This window comes from Barbatula barbatula, assembly GCF_947034865.1.
Source record: "Barbatula barbatula genome assembly, chromosome: 1".
Taxonomy (NCBI): Eukaryota; Metazoa; Chordata; class Actinopteri; order Cypriniformes; family Nemacheilidae; genus Barbatula; species Barbatula barbatula.
In genome coordinates this window covers 33,664,210-33,687,306 of record NC_136766.1, presented here as the reverse complement: position 1 = coordinate 33,687,306, position 23,097 = coordinate 33,664,210, and the positions used below count along the sequence as shown (strand labels likewise).

The 23,097-nt window shown below is 40.5% G+C and overlaps 1 protein-coding gene across 1 annotated transcript in view; it reads left to right on the top strand.

Moving 5' to 3' along the window:
• Positions 1 to 23,097, top strand: part of syt7b (synaptotagmin VIIb) — a gene marked incomplete at both ends in the record, with an annotated part of 89,504 nt that overhangs the window by 61,837 nt on the left and 4,570 nt on the right. The window contains 2 exons of the mRNA XM_079463306.1: positions 20,914 to 21,037; positions 22,623 to 22,890. Coding sequence (XP_079319432.1) covers positions 20,914 to 21,037; positions 22,623 to 22,890 — 392 coding nt within the window. The remainder of the gene's footprint in view (positions 1 to 20,913; positions 21,038 to 22,622; positions 22,891 to 23,097) is intronic.

Sequence of the window (23,097 nt, the reverse complement as noted above, 5' to 3'; positions counted from 1 at the left end):
CAATATTGTTACAAGTAGTTACGCTGTAAATCCTGTTTAATAATGCGGTACATGGCGGGCCGTAATCTAAAGCATTAGCGTTTATTCTATTGCTGTGGGTTTGCAATCCTTACAGGTTCATTTTGTGTTGAATGGGATAGTGCTATAATAACTATAAGGAGTCATAACTACAGGCGGTTCAGTCGTTGCGGCGTAATTGTGTGAGGCGTGTAGATTTAATTTTTCATTAAGTAGATATTTGTCTGTGACAAGATACAATTTTAATCTCTATTTTCCTGCGCAGTTAATGTTGTAATAATCTTTGGCCCTACAGGATCACATAAACTGTAAGTGGCTCCAGCTTTAATTCTCTGACAGGCAATTGAGATCCTGCCTGCACTAGGGATTACAGTGATTTGTGTTATTGTGCTGGAGTTCTGCTCGGCTGCTCTGCTGGACTACAGTATATCACTGCTGTGAATGCACACGAAACATATTATTGATAATCAGATTATGCAAATATTCAAGATGATGCGGTGTTAAATTTGAGCAAGAACAATTGTGTAACAATACTGTGTTTGGAAGCATACTATTAATATTTAGTAAAGTAAAACCAAAAAATTTAAGGTAGTGTATGGAATTTAGCGGCATCTAGGGGTGACGTTGTGAATTGCAACCAATGGCTTCCCCTCCCTTTCGAAGCACATCGGCGGCAAACACAGAACTAAGATGTCACCGCGCTTTCACTTTACCGAAGGAGATAATGTATTTACGAAATTCAGTTTGTCGGTTAAGGGCTACTGTAGAAACAACATGGAGACTTCAATGTAAGGGGATAGAACTTTGATAGAAATAGCTCATTCTTAGGTTATAAAAACGTATCGCTTCATTGTGTAATTCAATTTAATTTATATAGCGCTTTTCACAATGTGCATTGTTCCAAAGCAGCTTTACAGGATAAAATACAAATAAAATACTGAAACTGAAATACACAAAAAAGGTTAAACACAACACAGTGCATGGTGTTTATAGAACAAGCAAGATTATTCTAATAAATTATATCTAATGTCAGCAGTCTCCCGGTGGTTTATTTAGCATATTATGCATTTAGTGAATGTTTGGCTGAACAGATGTGTCTTTAATCTAGATTTACATTGGGAGAGTGTGTCTGATCCTCGAATAGCGTCAGGAAGGCTATTCCTGAGCTTAGGTGCTACATATGAGAAAGCTCGACCCCCTTTGGTGGATTTAGTTATACTAGGTGTTATCAAAAGTCCGGAGTTTTTAGATCTTAGAGAGCGTCATGGGTGGTAGTGTGATAGAAGCTCTATTAGGTAGGTAGGGTCTAAACCATTTAAAGCTTTATACGTTTTTAAAATATTTTTTAAGCCAGTGAAGGGTTGATAACATTGGGGTTATGTGATGGTATTTTCTGGACCTGGTAAGAACTCTGGCAGCTGCGTTCTAAACTAACTGTTGTTTGTTTATTGATGATGCAGGACAAACACTAGGTAGCGCATTACAGTAGTCAAGTCTTGAGGTCACAAATACATGAATAAGCTTCTCCGCGTCAGCAACACAGAATATTTAGTAATTTGGCAACATTTCTAAAGTGGAAAAAAGCTGTTTTTGTGACATTTGAGATGTGATTTCCAAATGACAGGTTGCTGTCTAATATAACGCCTAGATCTTTAATTGTACTTGTTGGAGTAACAGTATATTCTTCAATTTGCAGGTTATAATCCGAAATATCCTGTTTATGTGTCTTTGGCAAAATAAGTAATATTTCTGTTTTATTATAATTTAAAAGAAGGAAATTACAAGTCATCCAATGTTCCACATTTTTTATGCACTCTGCCAATTTGGATAGCTCTTTCCAAGGGGCAACGTGCAGTATATGGAGATTAGCAAGGGTCCTAGAACCAATCCCTGGGGTAATCCTTACTTTACTTGCGTTAGATTTGATGATTCCCCATTTAAATGGACAAATTGATGTCTGTCTGATAAGTAAGATCTGAACCATTGTAGTGCCTGTCCCTCAATACCGGTATAATTGTGTAAGCGATCTAGAAGTATGTTATGGTCTACAGTATCGAACGCAGCACTAAGGTCAAGCAGGACCAGGAGGGAGATGCTCCCTTTATCTGATGCTATAAGCAGGTCGTTTGTAATTTTAAGTGCAGTTTCAGTACTATGATGCGATCTAAAGCCTGACTGAAATTTTATGTGTATGTCATTATTTTGTAAGAAAGAGCACAACTGAGTGGACACTACTTTTTCTAGTGTTTTAGACAGGTAGGGAGATTTGAAATCAGTCTATAGTTTCCTAGTTCATTGGGGTCTAATAGAGATTAAGCCAAAGCACACCCCAGACTTCTGCGGATCAAGCCCAAATCAAAAAGAAGGCCTAGTGTCGTCTGTACTATTAGTATGTCTTCCTGTAGGTCCCTGGTGTGAATTTAGAGCCGACGGCTCTGTTGAAGGCCGTTCACAGTCCTTATAAAGGTGATATACTGTAGACTCATCATAATCAATACAGCAAGTGTGTGTCCCACAGCAAATTGTGTTTTACATGCCAATCTGCCAATATGTCTTTTACAAGCATAAATCTATATTAAATGTGTTTATTTATTTCATAGATAGATAGATAGATAGACAGACAGACAGACAGACAGACAGACAGACAGACAGACAGTGATTCTTCTTTCGTTGGCATTTTTCACTGTATTTTATTTAGCCAAAATATTATCAAAATTCCAAAGACCATCCATCCATCGAATCTCTATACTGCTTATCCTCTGTGAGGTCTCTGGGAGTGATGCACCATTATCATTCCAAGAGTAAACTTTCTCAGTTTGACTAATGTTAAGGTTTTCAAGCTAACCCTTCAGTCTGTTCTGTCTCATAATATCTTGTATTTTATAACTGACTTGGAGTTCTTGTACCGATGTTCAAGTATCACAGAAATCCAATAGACCTCCATTAAACAATTTTGCATGTGATTCGTCCTGAGATTTATGTCTCTGTCTGTGTGGGTGGCTTAAAGCTTTTTAAACTTTTCATAAACATCCAGACAAGGCCAGATATTCAAACTTCCTATACTGTAATTACTTATTACGTCCATCTGCTCATTAATCTTTATCATTGTTTTGGTTGTTTGATAAAGTCTACATGTTTTGTGACAGAGAGGGCAAGATGGTCGTTCTGTCTCTGGCAATCGGATTGGCCGAGCAAGATGACTTCGCCAACCTTCCAGACCTACAGGAGGCGCCGGCGGGCAAAGAAACACCTTCAACTGACAAAAGGTTAGCACTTCCTTAAAACCTGCGTTCCAATTTGCCTACTTATACAATGCCCTTATAGTAAGTAGTGTTTTTATGTCGGATTAATAGGTACTTTTGAGTCCATATGAAAAGATACTTGAAAAGATAAGATTTACGACTACTATTTAGGATAGATAATATGCAAATTAGAAGATCTATCTATAAGATCTAATACTACATGCTCACTTGGGAAATTCACGCCCACTAGAACAGTAGGGTCAAAAATGGGAAATACGTCATGAAAGTAGTCAAGTGGTCACGTGCATTGGACGCAAGTGGGGGTCTTTGGACGCAGCTGAAGTGTGCTTTTCAAGGCAAGCATGCCGCGAGCTTGCGATGGCATGAGGGTGAGCCAATATGAGAGAATCTTTAATATTTCCTTTAAAGGGAAGGTTAGTCATTGTTGATGTGTCTGCTTTGTATTATGAAGACATTCCCTGACATGCTTTGGACAACTGTTAGCCCAACGGTTTGCTCATAGTCTTGCCAAGTACTTGTATGCACAGACGTAATGAATTAAGCGTCAATGCCACCATCAGTTGGTTACCCATTCACAAGTTCAGTGTGACAGCCTTACAAACACAGTGAAAAACAATTGCATTTTATATGTATTTATTTCTATATTTTAGCATCATAACAATGACACGATCCACAATAGTAAATGCAAATGTATGCATTTCTCATTCATGTGAATAATCTTGTTTGTTCTTGTTTCATTGTTTGCCTCATTTGGTCTGTTTTATTCATCTTTTTCAACTTTTTTCCTATCATCACATACCGCACTTGTTAATGTCTGTCTCACTGTGATCTGTGTATGAGGGAGGTGATAGGGATCGCAGTGGGGGTGTGCTCATTATAAGAGAGTGTAGTTCTTACTAAAGAATACACTCCTCTCCATCTGGCTGACACACAAACAGTGTTTGACTTGTGCTACGTCTTGACTCTTTAAACACACATCAACCCACACAAACACTCTCAGCACTTTGTAATCAGACACACGCGTGAGTTCAGCAGACCAAACGTCATTCAAGCGACGTATGATCAAAGTGGATTCATGTGAAAACGCTTGGTTTGTGTTGCAGCGTGGACGTAGTTGTGTTGCCTGCTCTCTGGTTTGATAGTGTCAATGCCTGTTTGTATACACTTCAGATTGTGTTTCTTTAAAGAAGAAAAAAGTTGCGTTTAAAGTTGGTGGTTCTTTAAGAAAATGATCTTTGAATTTGTTTAAACTTCACAATAAAGTTGTATTAATGCTTTAGCCAACAATTAATAAAATAATATACAGCATTTCATGGTGTATGTATGTAAAAACTAGTTCATAATGTTAACGGACAGATTTTTTAATACTTTACTGAAAAAAACTAATTGTACAGTTATTTCTTTCATTTTTTTACAGAAAAAGACTGTAAATGTACATGAAATACATATATGAACATTAACTAACGTGTATAAATGTTGTAAAATTGTTGTTCAGTGTTAGTTCGTGTTAAAGGTATCATTCTTTGGCTGTTTTCGAAGGTTTGATAATGTTTTTCGGGTGTTTAACAATTGATGTTCATGTTTCTAGTTTCAAAAAATGCTTTATATTTCATATCTATCAAGTCTACCGTTCACCGCCGTCCCTCTGCTCACAAAACGATTGATTGTTTTGCGGTTTCCATAAAGTCCCTCCTTCCGAAACGCTCTGATTGGTAAAGCTGACCCAGTGTGTCTGAAGATGTCCCACCCACACCATAACAGCGAGCTTCTCCGGCTGTTGTGATTGGTCGGTGCCCCTCTGAGGAACTTCACTTCATCAGTTAAAAACATGCGGATCGATGGAAGTGTAACGGAGGTCAAGAACTCGGAATAGTGACATCATGTACCCGGGAAGTAAAGGGCTGTAGTCCTATTCCAGTCGTTCGCTGTAGTCCTTGTAAAGGATTCTGCTAAGGAAATATAAGAACTGCTCTCAGACTGCCCGCTTCCACCAACAGCTCGCTTATATACCACCCACTACTGTCCACAAATAATGCATTTAATCCTGCACAGCAACAAACCCTAATCTGGTCCCGTGAGAACGTCCTAGTGTTTGTAAATCATGACTGGCTCCGACCTGCGGCAGTGCTTCCTCCTGGAAGTTTGTATTTCAGCGCACACTGCCTTCAGCTATTGTTTTCCACAAACCTATTAACAACCGGAGTCATTTATCCTGGAAGGAAGTTTCCTCTCAACGGCCTGTCTCTCTGCCTTATGTTGACATATTAAACTCTTTAAAGGAAACACAATGACACAAATGTTACACACAGAAGCCAGAGGCGCTGTGGCGCTGAGCCCGTCACCTCCCATGTGTGAAATAGGTGAGGGCTGGTCCGTATGCATCGCTGGGACACGCCCACTGAGAACTGTCAGGATTCCAGTGCTTGCTAATGTCTTCTCTGAGGGTTCAATCTTGACTAAGAATACAAAAGCATTTTTTCAGATCAATGAGAGAGCTGTCTCACAAGGGAGCATCCTATTTTAAATGGCCCAAAAATGAAAATGATTTCATTGTTTACTTACGCTTACCCGTATGACTTTCTTTCTTCTGTAGAACACAAAAGAAGATATTTTTGAAAAATGTTGGTAACCAAACAACATTGAACCACATTGAGTTCCATTATATGTCAATTTCTCAAAATATCTGCTTTAGTGTTCCACAGAAGAAACACGTTTTAACTAGAATAAATGATGATGGAATTTTGACCAGATCTTGGTCCGTTCATTGACCCTCAACTCTGTTGGCAATCTTAAAATGTTACTGAGCTGTTGCATTCTGGGTTTGCCTCGTGCAAAGGAGGATACACGCGATGCTGCCACAGAATTTGGGCCAAATGTATCGTATATGACAGCATCATTTTCCTCCCTGCTGTTTTGGTACAGCCCTTCACGTCAATGGCGTGCCAGCCATGGCTAAAATGCCACCTAGGCGTGATCGTCCGATCATCTCAATACTGACCTTGTGTTTTCCACACCTCTTAGATTTCCCCTTGTTTATCTGGCTCTCTCTCTCTCCCTTTTTGTTTCTCTGTCTCTTATCCTCTTGGCCATCTTGCTTTCTGATTGGAAAGGGTGTCTGTCAAAGCATCAGGCTGTGATCAAAGCTCACCCCGGCCCTCCGGGATCTGTCTGGAATGGTAGTCATGGAGAGTGTCCTTGCTCTGCTAATAAGCGCCTTCAATCATTCCACTCGACGGCTGGACTGCTGTCACTGGGCGAACTGTAGGGTCACACCCACCCGGCCCGCGGCCTTCCAACAGAACAGAAAGTACATTTCATTCAGTGCAGTTGATTATAAAGCAAATAAATGAACTGAAATAATTGTGTCAATAACATGGGAGAATAATAAGCATTTGTTTGAATGCCATAAGCTGCTGGAAAGAGTGCCACACGATCTTGAGAGGTGGAAAGTGATATTAAAACTGCAATTGGTCATTTTTTTGTCTATGAATAAACAAAAAAAAATCAGTTATTGAGCAAGTACATGAAAAATACTAGTGTTCAAACGGTCTCCTTATCTTCTTCCGATTCACAAAGGTAAGCTTATAAAAGCTTATAAAAATAAATGTACTCAACTTCAGCTCGCAAGAATAAGTGTGTTAGTTGTAACTTTATGTTCCAAGTAGAAATAAGGAGGTGAAATTTACATACTGAAGCTTTTAAAACTATGCGAGATGGAGAGGTCATCATCACAAATCTGTGTGACGAATCGACAAACTCCGTTCAATATATTGACGTCTAAAAGAACTTTGGGTCATTTCTGATCAATTTTGCAGCCATAATGATGAAATGCTTCAAAGCCAGCCTCTTTTCTTTAAGAATAAGACTGGAAATCGACAATGTAAAATCTAATTTAAATAAAAATGTGTTCAAAATTATTTAGAGCGGCGCTTCCCAAACTGTTGTCCATAGCGGCTTTTTATGCATGCCATGGGCTACATAATGCTTGAATATTCCAACTAAAAATCTAGTTTTGAATTTTACCGTATATTTATGATATATTATATTTGATTAAATTTAAGTAGTAGTAATGTAGTATACTATATTCTGTAGTATTAATTAAATTCATAATCAGTTCATTCATAAACTGCAGTATACTTCAATATTTAACATCATAATGTTACAAAAATGTTACTATAGATTTCATCGGAGTTCGGTGTAGACACTGTGTTACCCTTCTCAAGTTTGGTAAGCCTTGATTTAGAGAGCCTGGAATATATCTAAACGTGACAGGTACATTTTTGCACTGATAAAATAAGAGATCAAGCCAATGCTAAAAAACACCAACAGAGCGACTAACTCGACTCCTGAGAGGAAGAGGAAGTCACATCCTCATTCAGACGGCGTCTCAACCTGCTCCCTTGACACCCAAAGCTCTTCATCAAAGCTCTTGTACACTGTGTGTTAAAATAATCATGCTTCTTTACTCTCTCAGTCCCGTGTTCTTCTGTCTCCGCCCTTCCGTGGCCCAGTTTGAAATAAATCACAGTGTACTGTAAAAGCGGCCTGAACCTCCTCCATCGACCGGCTCCGCTCCCCCGGTGCCCCGCCAAATCAATCTGCTTAAAAATCATTCATCAGCGTAACGCAGCGGACTCGCGCGTTATGAGAAATGCATCTGTATCAATATCCACCCGCCACAGCTCAATTATATCTTTCTATTATGTTCTCCCATGCGAGGCTCTTATGAGCACGATTATGATACAGGAAAGCACGTTTGGACAATGAGTGTGATGATGAGAGGATAAAGCTGTATTATGATTATGGATTGGCATTAGCGTTTTTGCCAGGCCGCTTTGAAATGAGCGTAACATCAGATTCAACATCTGTACCGTCAGCGCTCCATCCGACTTCATATATTTATACAGTATTTATCATGGAGTTTATTAGTGGAGTTATTTGAGCATTGTGTAGCGCTCACAGTTACGTATATGATCTACTACATGATCGACTCGACACTCATAAAGACTTGTGAGACATGATTTATAAGGATAAGTTGTATTTTACAACACTTTTGGGCCAACCAGCGTAGGGACCCATTCATACCAAGAATGATCACTATTAACTATATTAGAAACCACACCAATGAACGATAACGTTATCTTTATATGTCTATTTAGGGTATACTATATGCCTTATGATCACTATATGATTTCTGAAAGCTTTACATTTGCCTTAGTGTAAATAGACCATTAGTTTCAACAACAGGCAAGTTTCTATCAAATCTGCCCACACTTAAAATGATGCGATAAAGTCAAAGCCGATATGAACCTGGTACTAGGCTAACTCAACTGGGGGGGCAATCACATATTTTGGTGTTGCAGATATACAGTATAATCACAGTTCATTGCATGCACAATTTAAAAAAGTTCTATGATTAATTTGACAGATCATTATGTAATAGATTATAAAAATGAAGCATTTAGGAAGTATTTATTAATAAGTATTTAATTATTTATTGATTTAATTGTCAGCTGGATATTTTTGGAGGGGCCCAAAAACAATCTGGGGGGCCTGTCCCCCCTAGACCCGTCCCTGACATAGTTGGTGTTTAATTTACAGCTACTTGTAGAGAGATTTTGGACAAATAAGATTTCAGATTGGGCGGAGCTACACACTGTGCCAGTTTCAGCTTGCCGTATGATTTGGACAAAACTTAAGTCTAAATATTAGATTTGATCCTATGGCGCATTATCGCATTGTTCCTGGTTACAAAATACTGCATTTTCCACTCGCCCTGCCACTATGACAACTACTCATTCTGTATTTATTTGATGTATGCCCATCTAGTATGAAGTTTCACCTCTTGATGTAATGATGGAGGAGGCGTGTTTCTTTTCGACAAGTGTTATGATGCACTTATGATGTTGAGGAGAGGAGTTATCGTAGCCAGCAGCCTGTTCTCAGGCTCAGAATTATAAACCCACGGACTGTTTGTTGACACCTGAGCATCAAATCTGTCCAAATTCCTATAGGGTGCAACTGACACCCATGTTAACCAATCTCAGAATAATTATGCCTTGAAATCCATTCCTTATGAAGTCAGCTGTCTTAAAAAAAGTGACAAACGTTGTAAATACAGTGATGTTTAGTTTAGCCGATTTTAGATTTGAAATAGCTTGACTAAGAAGGCAGCAGTGTTATTTCAAATGTCCATGATTCTCCTACGTAATACATAATCTATGATTACCTGGACAAAGACGTTCAATAGAACTAAAAGAATGAAAACATTGTATGAGTCATTGTGGTTTCTCGAGAAAGCTGAAAATGGGGTTACTGTCAAATCAAAGTTGTGTGCATCTGCCTAGGGTCCACAGTTGAAAATAAGCCAATTTGGCTATGGCACATTTGAAGTTGATTTATTTGTATTATCTGTATTGACACTGACTTAAAAAACGAATATGAAATGAAAAAAGTCACTACTATGCAGATGTGTGAATTGTGATGCAGTCTGATGGGACCCGTCAATGTTGTCAATCATGGCCAGAGTCTTAGCGGAGACTCCCAATAGATATAGTAAATGCAGAAACTGAATTGCAGATTCTTGGCAAGAATCATGTACAGGATTTATGTGCTTATCAAAGGTCCGCTTGTGGGACTAGGGCTTCCCAGTTTAGCCTTAATCTGTGTCTATGGAGAGAAAGTTTGAGAGAGAAATGAGAAGTTAGTTTTTTCCTGATCTGGGACACCAAGACTTTGAATGTATGACCTTGAATGTTGTCTCAACCCATATTTCACCCAACCCGGGGGTAAAAGGTTTTTTCTTTGGAGTAAAGCAACTCCAAACAATATATTTTTTAATATATCTTACCGATAAAAACTAGAGCTATCAGTAAAATAAAGAAATGTAATCATTTCCAGAAAGCAAAATTATGAATTAATGTTATACAATGTCGGGGTAGCCAGATTGGAGACGTGGAGAGAGTGAACAAAAGGGTATTTATTTTAATCACACACTATAACACAAGATCAACTTCAGAAACATTAAGACACTACGCATAGAAAAGACCAGACAATGAAGGCAAACAAAGTGAGCATAAATAGTGTCCGGGTGATGAGAGGATTGCTGGCAGGTGCGGGATAACTGACGAGACACAGGTGCGGGAGCGTGGTGGAGCGTGGGTAATGAAGTCCGAGGGGGGAACACAGGGAGAGACAGATGGGAACCATGAGGAAACTCCCCCTATGTACCCACTAGGGGGAGTTGCAGGTTAGTTATCCTGGATGCTGACGGGGAACACACACTGGTCAGGACAGTGCTACCGGCAGCGGGGTTCAGAGGGTCCGTGGAGGTGCCAGTAGCTCAGGCGGCCACGGTGGTGCAGGTAGTTCAGGTAGCCAGTGGGATTCTGCCCAAACCGGGAGCCTTACGGCCGCCGTGGTCATGATGCTGAAGCCGGAAGTGCAGGGGACAATGGTCGCCGTGGCCGTCACGGTGTCAGGAGAGCCGAAAACGACGGTCTCCGCGGGCTACAGAGGTCGCTTACGGTCGCCATTCTTGCTGGGCTTGTTGGGGGAAGCTGCGATGGCCACTTCATCCCAACACTGCCCCCCCAAAATGTACTTGAGGAAAGTCCAGGGATGCGGTGGCCTCCCAAGCCAGCGCCAAAGCCATGACGGCCACCTCAGTAGAGTCTGGGTAAGCTTTGGAAGAGTAGCCAGGGCATGCCTCGCAGGCGGAGTCAGGGAATGGCTCTGAAGAAGGTTCGGGGAACACTGGAACGGGATGGGTTGAAGCTTTGGAGGTGGCTCAGTGAACGAGGGAGAGGGGATGGGATCCGCGCCATCATGTTGATGGGGTAAATGCCCAGCAGCAGCCGGTCCACCAGGGTGAGCTCGTGGGCGGAAAGACCGGTGAAGCTCGGGTCCGGAGAGATCCAATAGATCAGAAGAGTAGCGCTGGCTTGTGAAGGGTTGCAGGATGGGACTATAATAATAATAATCAATATAATAATAATCAAGAAATAATCAATATTAGTAAATATTTTAATTCATAACTTAACTGGTTAACTTTGAAAGCCGCAAAACTATATACTTTGCACCACGTTGTGGACCCGACATTTTGTTGGTTTCCAGCTAGGGGTTGCGGTAATGAGCAAGTTGTCTGCTGTCCATGGTGCTGAACTCAGTGAAGTGGAGATACACAAGTGATGATCCCTGAACATCCTGCCATTGTGGAAATGCAGGCGAGTTATATACATAACAAAAATATAAAGGATGCCGACACGCATCTTTTGACCATGTCTTGCTCTCATTTATTCTGTCGGAGCAATGATGGTTCTCACAGTTAAGCTCAGGTAATATTAAATGTCAAAGTTCTTTCTCGGCTTCAACAATGCAGTCATTCCGAAGGTTAATGATAGTTTAATATCAGGCTTACAGTGGATCTGACATGGATTTCAAGAAACCTGCCCCCACATGTCCAGTCCGCTTTTCATCTGTGATCTTCCTCACCTCGTTGTAACCGGATTCGCCGCTGTCTGTCATTTCAGTGCAGAAGCGTCATGTCGAGACGGACAGTTTAAGTCGCTGTCGGACACATACACACATGCACAGACAGCTATGGAAGCGCTCAGCTGGGAAGCGGCGGTTCAGGATCGTCCTCCTAGTGATATGGAAATAAAGACTGGCCAGGCGTGACAGTATTGGGCTTAGCCTGCCAGCGTCCTCGGACACGCGGGTGCAGAGGACATAAATACTGTTCGACACTGTCTGTCCCCACACGGCGGAGTTCACAGAGGAAGATGAGCTAATGTGTGCTGGGCTACACGGATCAGCGGCCGCATATGTGTCCGATGTGCCATTTGCTCTTCTTTTATATGAGCTGACTTTATCTGTCTGGATATTGCTCTCTCTGTTACGTGATTCACAGCTCTGGTGCTTTAGGTTATGTCGCGGATATAAAATTTCTGTGTGATCTGTGCTTCTTATCTTTAATGTTGTTGTTTGGCTCTCTTTTATTGGATTAAGTGGAATGTTTATGTGCTTTTTTGATGGCTCCTGTAAATAAAACCGTGGCTCAAGGCTGGTTATCGGACAGCTTGCGAACACTACAGGGACCAGGCACACATTGTGCGTTTTCTTTATATTAAAAGGGATAGTTTACTCAAAAATAAGTCATTATTTGCTCACCATTAAGTTGTTAAAAAAACCTTGTGAATTTAATGTAGCAACCACACAGTTCCGGGGCCCTATTGACTACCATAGTAAGAAAACTAAGTTTGGTTTCCCACATTCTTCAAACTGTCTTCTTTTGTGTTCAACAGACAAATTTAAACAGACCCAATTTTTCCTTTTTGGGTGGACTATCCCATACTGTCTAATTGTCTACACATTAAATCATGGAATATGTAAAATAATACAATGTTCTTTTATGAAAATGTTTGAAAATATTAGGAATTGCCAGCCTTCACATAATGAGAAATGTAAGCATTTGCTATTCCTATATATTCAACTGTTTTATTTAAGCGGTTTACACTATATTAGTGATAATATCGACAGATGCTAGTTACTCTAAGTTTAAATAGTAGTTAAATTGCCGGTCAGGTCAGTTTATTACAAAGAATACCAAATCAAAAGATGTGATGATAAATTAACCGAAATATGCCTTATTGTGATTAATAAATGATGAAGACAGAAGAAGTTATATAATCCTGTTCCTTTAAGATTACTTCTACGAGTGTGTGTGCGCGCATGCATGTCAGAGTCCTTTTAATTGTGGTGGAAGTAAAGAAATTGCATTTAAAATGAGATGTGGGGCAGCAGCTGTCCAGCTAACTAACAGAGATGTGCGATCAAATGAGAAACGAAGATGGGGAGCTGTCAGCATCGTCTCGAGACACCCTGCACCTGTTCTCTACTCCTTATACATCACATGCTGTACTTCACTCTCACTGCAGTACACAAATCAACATATTGATGTCTTCAAGACTCTCATTTATTTCTATAGTTAAATCTCTATTTTGTGTTAATGTGGTGTTTTTTCGAATATACATAGAAACAGCATATTTGAATCGACAGTCTTGTTGATTTTAACGCCAGCTGTGCTAAGCGAACCAGGACTAAAATGATTAATTTTCTTTGCTGGACTGGACTAAAAGTACCAAGAGAACAACACTACAAGTGAGAAAACGAGATTTTTACGGAGAAGTGGGTGATGCTTTCTCACTCTTAAAACCAAGTGGTTGATCGGTGGTTGCTAGGGTGTTATGGGTAGTTGCTAGGGTGGATGCACATGCAATTATTAATGTAAAACCAAATTTGAATTACGGTTTTATGCTTAGGGTTTAGATTCCCATCCATAAGTATGAGAAATATAATCATGATGTGTGCTTTGGAAAGAGAGAGAGAACGGGTTCAAACTGTCCAGCACACAGAAGTCTTTGAGTAGGTCACACATTAGAGCTTTAGAGCGCGTTGTTTGGAATTAAACACTAGCACACGCTTCATGCCGCATATATTTTAAACATGGGTGTCACGGTATGCAGCTATATATCTTGCTGTAAAAGTATTGGTCAGTCTGATTGGTCGATTATTAGAGATCATGCTAAAGAACATGCCGTTTAACACAATGACAAAACAAGGATTTATTTGAGAAAACCCGTTGTCATGTTCTCAGACGACTGATCATTCCACGAGCCCAGAGGTTCAATCATGCGTTTGGGATTCTGCTCTCCACAGGCTATTAGATATTCATGGGGACATCATCCATCATGCTGTGGCCATTTTTAACATCTCATCCTCTGTCTCAGCATGCACTGGGACGGTTTACAGCCAAGTGCGAAGCGGCTGGAATGAAAATCAGTACCTCCAAATCCGAGGCCATGGTCCTCAGTCGGAAAAGGGTGGCTTGCCCACTTCAGGTTGGTGGAGAGTTCCTGCCTCAAGTGGAGGAGTTTAAGTATCTCGGGTCTTGTTCACGAGTGAGGGAAGGATGGAACGGGAGATTGACAGACGGATCGGTGCAGCTTCTGCAGTAATGCGGTCGATGTACCGGTCTGTCGTGGTGAAGAAAGAGCTGAGCCGCAAGGCGAAGCTCTCGATTTACCGGTCAATCTACGTTCCTACTCTCACCTATGGTCATGAGCTTTGGGTCATGACCGAAAAAAACAAAATCCTGGATACAGGCGGCCGAAATGAGCTTCCTCCGCAGGGTGGCTGGGCGATCCCTTAGAGATAGGGTGAGAAGCTTGGTCACCCGGGAGGAGCTCGGAGTAGAGCCGCTGCTCCTCCACATTGAGAGGGGTCAGCTGAGGTGGCTTGGGCATCGGTTCCGGATGCCTACTGGACGCCTTCCTCGGAAGGTGTTCCGGGCCCGTCCGACCGGGAGGAGACCCCGGGGAAGACCTAGGACACGCTGGTGGGACTATGTCTCCCGGCTGGCCTGGGAACGCCTCGGTGTCCCCCGGAAGAGCTGGAGGAAGTGTCTAGGGTGAGGGATGTCTGGGCATCTCTGCTTAGACTGCTGCCCCCGCGACCCGGCCCTGGACAAGCGGAAGAAAATGAATGAAACACGTGTGTGTGTATCAACACATCTTCACGGTGTCATCTCGCAGGATCTTTCTATCTCTGTCACCTTGCATTCTGCCTGTTTTCAATCACTATTTCTGTCTTCAAATCTGGAATTGTAAATATACTATCCTTTAAATCAGGGCTGTCCAAAGTCGGTCCTGGAGGGCCGTTGTCCTGCAAAGTTTAGCTTCAACCCTAATCAAACACACCTGAACCAGCTAATCAAGGTCTCGGTAGGCAGACTAGAAACTTCAAGACAGGTTGTTGAGCCAAGTTAGAGCTAAACTCTGCAGGACACCGGCCCTCCAGGACCGACTTTGGACACCCCTGCTTTAAATTAACCTACAGGAACTGTTCACCCAAAAAAAGAAAATTCTGTCATGAATAACTCAACCTCAAGTTGTTTAATTTCTTTGTTTGGTTGAACACAGACAAATATATTGGGAAGAACGCTTGTAACAAAACAGTTATTGGACCCCATTGACTACATACAATTGTCAACTTGATCCAATGGTCTAAAGTGCCCAAGAACTGTTTGCTGTCCTACGTTCTTCACAATGTCTTCTTTTGTAAAAGATCATGTCATTTTTCCTACTATGGTAGTCCATGAGGTCCAAGAACCGTTTGGTCACAAGGATTCTTCCAAATATTTCTCTGTGTTCATCAGAACAAAGTGGAACAACTTGAGGGTGAGTAAATGATGATAGGCTGTTTATTTTTGAGTGAAATGACCCTTTAACATCACATCTCTAGTTTATTATTTATATATAATACTGTTCCTTCTCCTTTTTAATTGTAATTTTATCAATCTGAATTGGTTTTACTTTAAACATACAATTCAGTGTACTTGAAGTAAATTTGAAGTCATTCCTAAATCATCACACAAAAAAAGTCCCTTTTGCTTATTTGGTCTCATGACTGCATGCTGAAAATCTGCACATTTTTATTGGACATTTATGACAGCAGGTCATTTTGTCATGCATGTTGAGCCCGCAGGTCCATTGCTAATCTTTTTATTAAAGACTGAAGCAATAACAAGAGAATTCCTCTTAGATTTCAAGTCTCCGGTGATGTAAAGGGCACTAAAAGATCAACCTCAGAGCAATAAACGCTGCCTCCGGGGAGCAATCGTTTGAAAAGACAAAGTCTAGTATCCGTTAAATCAGATTCACCCAACCACTGGAAAGCGAAAGGGGCATTTCAAACCAGAACTGTAGCTTTGATATTGTGCTATGGAGATACGATCTAATCTACTATTCCAAATTCCAAATGTCTCTACTGTTTATATCAGAACCTCGATTATTCCCAACAACAGCTTTCTCCCACGCACATCCTCGCCTCGACTTCAGCGTCCTCACAATTTGTAACGCGATTTGGCTGACACAGATAGCGTTGGGTTCTAATGATGCTCCACGCAGGGTTTGTATCACCCACTCTTTTGGGCGGTTGTTTCAGAAGAAATGATACAGGCTCAGGATTGTGTGGTCCAATTGCCTGTAATGATGATGATAATTGCAGACACACAGTGCAGGACTCACATTACTCCCTTGAATTAATAATTGGTGGGCACTTGGAAGTATCGCGTGTAAGCAGAAGTCAGGAAAAGAACATCCGATGAATTCCCAGGCATGTGCTAGGACGGAATGACCCGCTTTTTAGAGTTTGATTCTGAAATATTTTCATCAGGGTTAGAAACATCCCAAACTGGGTTTGTGGAGAAAACTGAATAAAGCCTTTATTTCGATATTGCACTTTTAGTTTTTAACGTATAGTTTACACAAAAATGTAGATTCATGCATCATGTAGATGCCCTCTGCTCATTTAAAACCTCGAGATTTAAAACCAAGAAGATATTTTGAGATATTTTGGGGGTTTTGTGTCCATGCAATGGAAGTCAATGGGGTCCAACTTGGCCATCTTACTTTGTCTTCCTGCCGACGAAAGAGAGTCATACAGGTTTGGAATGACATGAGCGTGAATAAACAATGAAAGATTTTTAGTTTTTTGAGCTGCGTGTTTTAGTTGTGTGTTATATTGTTTTGGTGGCTCGAGACGAGGAAAATCCCAGCCCGTACAACAACACTGACACCCACATGCTCCGCCCAACAGGAAGTCGGCCATTTAATTTGCGAAAATCTCCTGGGGGATTCAATCCCAACTTTCACACACTTGACTGAATTCAGATTTCTTATTTTGAAGCTTTCATGGCAAATATAAATTTGACCAACACAAAAATTTCATACACCACAATCATTTAAATTCTTGATTTGGACCAGATAGTGATGGAAGAGTATAGGATGTGTCAATAATATATGGGAGCTCCTTAAAATCTCTTCAATCCCATAATGCACCTATCCTGTTGGTTGAGAGAATGCACAGAGCTGAAGTCTGTGGTGAAGGTTCAAAAGAGTTTTGTATTGTTGAACATTTTGCTTAAGTCCCGCATTCCCTTTATGTTACTTTGTAGTTTTGATAGCTTAGCCATTATCTTAAACTGTGAAAAATAAATAAAATGTGATGTGCATATGGCAGTGTTGCCAACCTAAAATAATTGTTGAGAAAACCAGTGTTGGAAAACATTGTATCTGGTCGTTCCAAATGAAGTTACTAACCAGCTGGCAAATAATTCACATTTGGTGTTTGGCAAGTCTTAACTTTGGAGCTTTGTGAGTTTATGAAAGTGTGCTTGCAGAACTTTTCAAATAAGAATTTTATTTTGCTAGTAAAATACAAGTCACTCATATTCCACAGTCCACATATTAATACACTTCATGATACATTTCATTTGACAGATACATCTAGACATCTAGAAAATGTCTGTTAGATGTTTATGATTTAGAATGTATGTTAAACTGCCCTTTATACGATGTATAGCAGATGTTTTTAATCAGCAAATGTTTTCCAGATCTTCAGCAGACATACAGCGCATGTCATGTGCTATCTGGGTATAATGGAGGTTTGTGTGGAAAGAGTCCAAATAAGTTTGTTAACAAGACAATGTTTTTTGGAGTCCTCTGTTGTCTGACCCGAGGAGGCTTTTATTCTGGATGTCACTGCAGATGTCTGATCTAACATCAGATCAGTAGATCTTAATGCTGCTTTATCTAGCAGACACCGAGTTTACGCCTGCCGTCTGTTTTTCTGTTGTTGTTTTCTTGTTCAGATTGTCTATTTCGAGCTTGGAAACGATGACTGTGTGTGTTATTTCGTTGTAAACTTAGGATTTCATTGTTGCCCTGATAGCACACTACATCTGCAATACGTCTTGGAGACGTCTGCTGTCAGATGTCCTATAGGCATCTAATAGACATCTGTAAGATATGATTTAGAATGGATGTGAAACTGCTCTTTCAGCAGATGTTGTTCTGGCAGATGTTTTCCAGATCTCCAGATCTTTGTATGTGTGATAGATGTGAAAGGTGTCAATTAGGGTTTAAAACTTCATCCTGTAACCCAACATATAGTATATATAGTCTTGGATTTTGCAGAAAATGCCGGCTTTACATCATTTGACGTTTGCAAAGTAAACTGCAATTTTATGTTTCGAACAGAGGTGGCGATAGAGAGTCAAAAGTTATGGACTGCAGTTTTACGGCTGTAGATCCACCGAGGCGCTTTTATGCGGCGAAAATGGCAGCCGCTGGCAGAAAACGCTGGAAAAGATCGCTAGCTGCTTACAATACGACGTTGGAAACAATTGAAAATACACATCATACGCTGGCAGAAACATCTCAGTGGACACAGCCCCTAACACGTGAAAAAGAAAAGTTTCAAACAGTTTAAAAATAAACCCTATAAAATGGCTGTCAAACACCACCTGTGCCAAAGTCTAAAGATAAAGATTGTTTTCTAAAGAGTTTCACATTGTCTGCATCTTAGTGCCAGTCTGAAACAGAACCTAATTTATCCAATATGTTATTTGATCAGTTAGATCAAATTGGATGTATAACATATGTGTTCTTACCGAATTCAAACATTTAGTTTGTTAATTCCAAGCTGTCTTTGCCTCTAAATCTTATTTGCTCTTGAATTGTGTCCAACCCCGGTTATAAATATAAATACTTCCCAGCTGGCTGGCTGCTGTCACCAAGAGCAGCACATATCAATCTCAGATGATGTACAGTTAAATAATCAATTCCTCTCCTGTCACTTTAGTGAGAAGCACCCAAAAATAAAATTAATGCAAATGAGGTGTTTTTTTGCAAATGTTTACCTTGGTACTACGATAGAACCTTCGTGTTGGGAGTGTTTAAACAAACCAACAAGGCCGCGTCGGCCGATTAAAAATTGTATGCTTATACAACTGTGGTTGAACCCTGCAGGAAATGTTAATGTAGGAGAAGCTTTGATGCCATCCTGACCTTCTAATGGATGGATTTAAGATAGAGAAAGCTTTATGCATGGGTGCACATCTTTTCCAGGTCAGCCTAAGGTTCATGTTTAAATAAAAAATAGATATTGCAAAATTGATGTACTGGGAGGAAACATGTAGTAGCTTGGGATGTGCACTACAGTATGGCTAAATAAACAATGTCTTTGTAATAAGTAAAGTATTAAAGAGCCATTACTGATGGTGTGTAAGCATAGTAATCTAATATGTTTGATTTACAGACAATATAAAAATCACTATCTGGTTTCTGGTGCTATTGTACTCGATTCATCTGTCCACTTTATTCAGAGGCGTAGCCAGCATTTAGAAAGCGGGGGGGACACTGTCAGTTGACTTGAGCCTTTTATATATTTACTTTAGGGAATCAAGATTTTTGCTGTTTCTGTCACGGTTGTGGATAGAGCCCTAACGCGGACAGAGAAACGGTAACAAATGGGACTTTAATATAAGTAATAATAAACACAAAACAAAAACCCACGAGGGGGGAAACCGCAAAACAATAAAACTAAACTTGACAAAGAACAACGACAAACAACAACGACGACGACATCGCAGAACAAGTGGTACTGTCATGATCCTGCCCCAGGTCAAGAAAAACTTGACAAGACGAGACAGTTTCAGCAGGACATTGAGACTTTAATTCACCAAAGCAGCATTCACCAGATTACAATGTAGAGCAAAGATATTTATGAGAAACACAGTTCTTCTACCTAAATAGTGCTTCCATGATGTCCACGAAAGACGATTGGCCTCGTAACACCCATACGTGCGTGGCTGAATGTTAGTTCTACCTTAGATCTATGTTGCAAACCAAAGAACGTAGACGGGAATTGTGGAGGCGGTGCGTCGAAATGCTCGGGGGAGAGAATCATCTTTATCTGAAAGTGATGGGGACATGTCCCTCGCGTCCCCCGCGTATTCTACACCCAAGATTTTATTCCAAAGACAAAACTCTTTCACATTTAATGGATAAGTTTGTCTTAGCCAGGGAGGTCCCATTGAGACAACACAGAAATTCATAGAAAGAAGAAATACAGAAAGAAATCCTGCACTGCATTTTGTTTATTGACTAACCTATTTTACTCAAATAGATTGCAGATGTCAAACGGACTTCAACACATAATAAACAAACATGCTTCATGTTGACTTTACAAACAGCTTTGTGTCATGATTTTCTTGTCGTCCAGACATTAAATAAATGGTTTCATGAGAAGTCATTGTGATGAACGTCTTTACTGCACAAATGACTCAAGAATGTTCAGACGGAGACAAACTTAGACGGGGTGTTAAAGGCATGATGACTCTTCCTGTCATTTCCCCCAAGACGCCATGTCATTACATCATGAGTTTCTTTCGCTAGTGACGACTCGTACCTTCCAGCATTCCACACACCAGGTGCACTTATATCTCTCCGGCCGTTGCCGTGCCAACAGCACTTGTTTCTTCTCTGTTTCTTTCCCCGGGGATAAATAGTCAAAGTGTTCATCATCGCCCCCTCTGGCACAAATAAATGGCTATTTGTGCTGGACTCTAAACATTTTATCTGGATGTTAACAAAAGTGTCCGACAGGTTTATTTATATGTTGTACCGTGTCAGTTTTAAACTAGAAAATAAGAAAAAAAATTCGCTTTACACAAACGTATGACGTCTGGCAGTTTGGTGACATTTTCCCTTTTGTTGTTCTCTCTCAGATCTACCGGCAACAAACCCGGCAGCAGCCCCAAGGGCCAGACACCGGACGAGAGCAACCGCCGGACGGACGCCAACTCTTCCGTCTCGGACCTGGCCAACTCCGTCACGAGCGACATGCTGATGGTAAGAACATTTTCCCTGTGTACCCTCTCTTGAAGTTTTCCCTTTTCAACTTTTGAATTCTTTTTTGAGTCTCGTGGTTGGGTAAGTATCCTTTAAACACAGGCCTACGTCTCTCCTTCAACGCAGTCGGTCCCACAAGGGCTGTGTCAGGAAGATCTTACCTCGACACGAGGCTGATCATTGGGACATTCTAAAATGCTTAACGTGAGAAAACTCTTCATTTAGCTTAACGTACGTACAAAGCGATAAGTGAAAACAAAAAATATTTCATTTGCATTTAGGAGACGCTTTTATCCAAAGCGACTTACATAGCATTATCCTATACATTTTACAATCCCCTGGGATCGATCCCACAACCTTGCGTTGTTAAACACAATGATCTTACCACTGAGGTCTTCTATGGGGGAGAAAACGCATAACGTACAATTATTTACTTTATCTGTAAATGAAATGCTCTTTCTTTTGTCACCAGTTAGTGTTTATTACAAGAAAGATTTGACAGAAATTTGGTTGTCTTTTAGGTACGTTAAGCCACATTAAGCTTTTTTCGCTTACTTAGTGTTTTCGTATGTCCCTGATCATTAGAATTCATACATTGTGTCAGGGCTGGTGCCATTACGTGGGTGGTAAGGCGTCTTTTAAAAGAGATGGTGAGGACTAATGATGGTGTTTCCTCTTTAAAGAGTGCCAGATGCTCTTGTAGCTTTGGATACCGCTGGGGAGGAATCGGGCACTGGGGCATGGCACTTCAAATTAAGCCCAACATTCAGTTAAGGTCCTGACACGGATGAGAGGTCATTAATATATGCCTTCCGTTGTCAGAGCCCTGTTAAGTGATGTATCACAAAGGTGTTTGTAAAGACCACCGACCAACTTTTTGCCCTTTGTAGGATGTTTGTGTAAAGGTAACAGTGGAAAAAATTGTGCCTTTTTGGTAGACGCAATGTTTGTTTGGCAATATCGTCTTTATTAGAAAATTTTGCGTCGCATTTCATTCGTATTGCAAACATCTCGGCTAAAAATAATTCAACACTGGCGTTGTGTTAAAGATGCTTTCTGTAACGTTTGCCTCTTTACCGCCATCTCTGTTTGAAACACAAAATTTACACACATACCTTTACGCTGTAAAAAAGATTCTATATGAAGACTTAAGTTAAAAAGCCGTGTTGAACTTTATAGTTAAATCACATGGGCTTTACAACACACTTATTGTGAAATTAAAATGTATTAAACTGACATATAAAATGAGGTTAAATGATTTTATCCAAAGCGATATACAAGTAGGAGAGCATATAAACATTTTGACAACAAGGCCGCTTTTGAGCTTAAGTAAACTTTAACTCGGTGACATTTTTGACATTGTACGAGGTTAAAGCGAAATGACGTCAACCTGACATTTCCGATGAAATCCATTATTATTAACTAACCGTTTTGAACGGATATAAGGTAAGGAGATCGTTTTTGAAACTAACACTTGTTCAATAACTGATGTTTCTTTATTTTAACCAAATGCATTGAAGCTTAAATAAATGATTTAAGTGTTTGAGCGGTTTAACAATAGAACTCTACCCCATCTGTTTGTAAGTTGTCCCCAGGCTCTGAGGAAGAGGAACACGAAGGGCCCGTGTGCGAGAAGCTGGGTCGCATTCAGTTCAGCGTGGGCTACAATTTTCAGGACTCCACCCTAACGGTGAAAATTCTGAAGGGTCAGGATCTTCCTGCCAAAGACTTCTCGGGAACTTCAGACCCGTTTGTAAAAATCTACCTTTTGCCAGACAAGAAGCACAAACTGGAGACCAAGGTCAAGAGGAAGAACCTCAACCCTCACTGGAATGAGACCTTTTTATTTGAAGGTCAGGCTCTTACAGTATTCAACAGCTCACATTTATACTGCATCTACCCTGAATGCTTTGGTCTTTCTGACCTTTGTTTGGGGTTTTCCTTTTATTTTTCCACGTGGGCTTGAAATGGTCCGGTTCAGCAACGATTATACAGAGAAGATATAAGTGGAACTTTGTGTTCAGATCCTTCCAAAAGTAATAAGTAAAACAGATTATTTG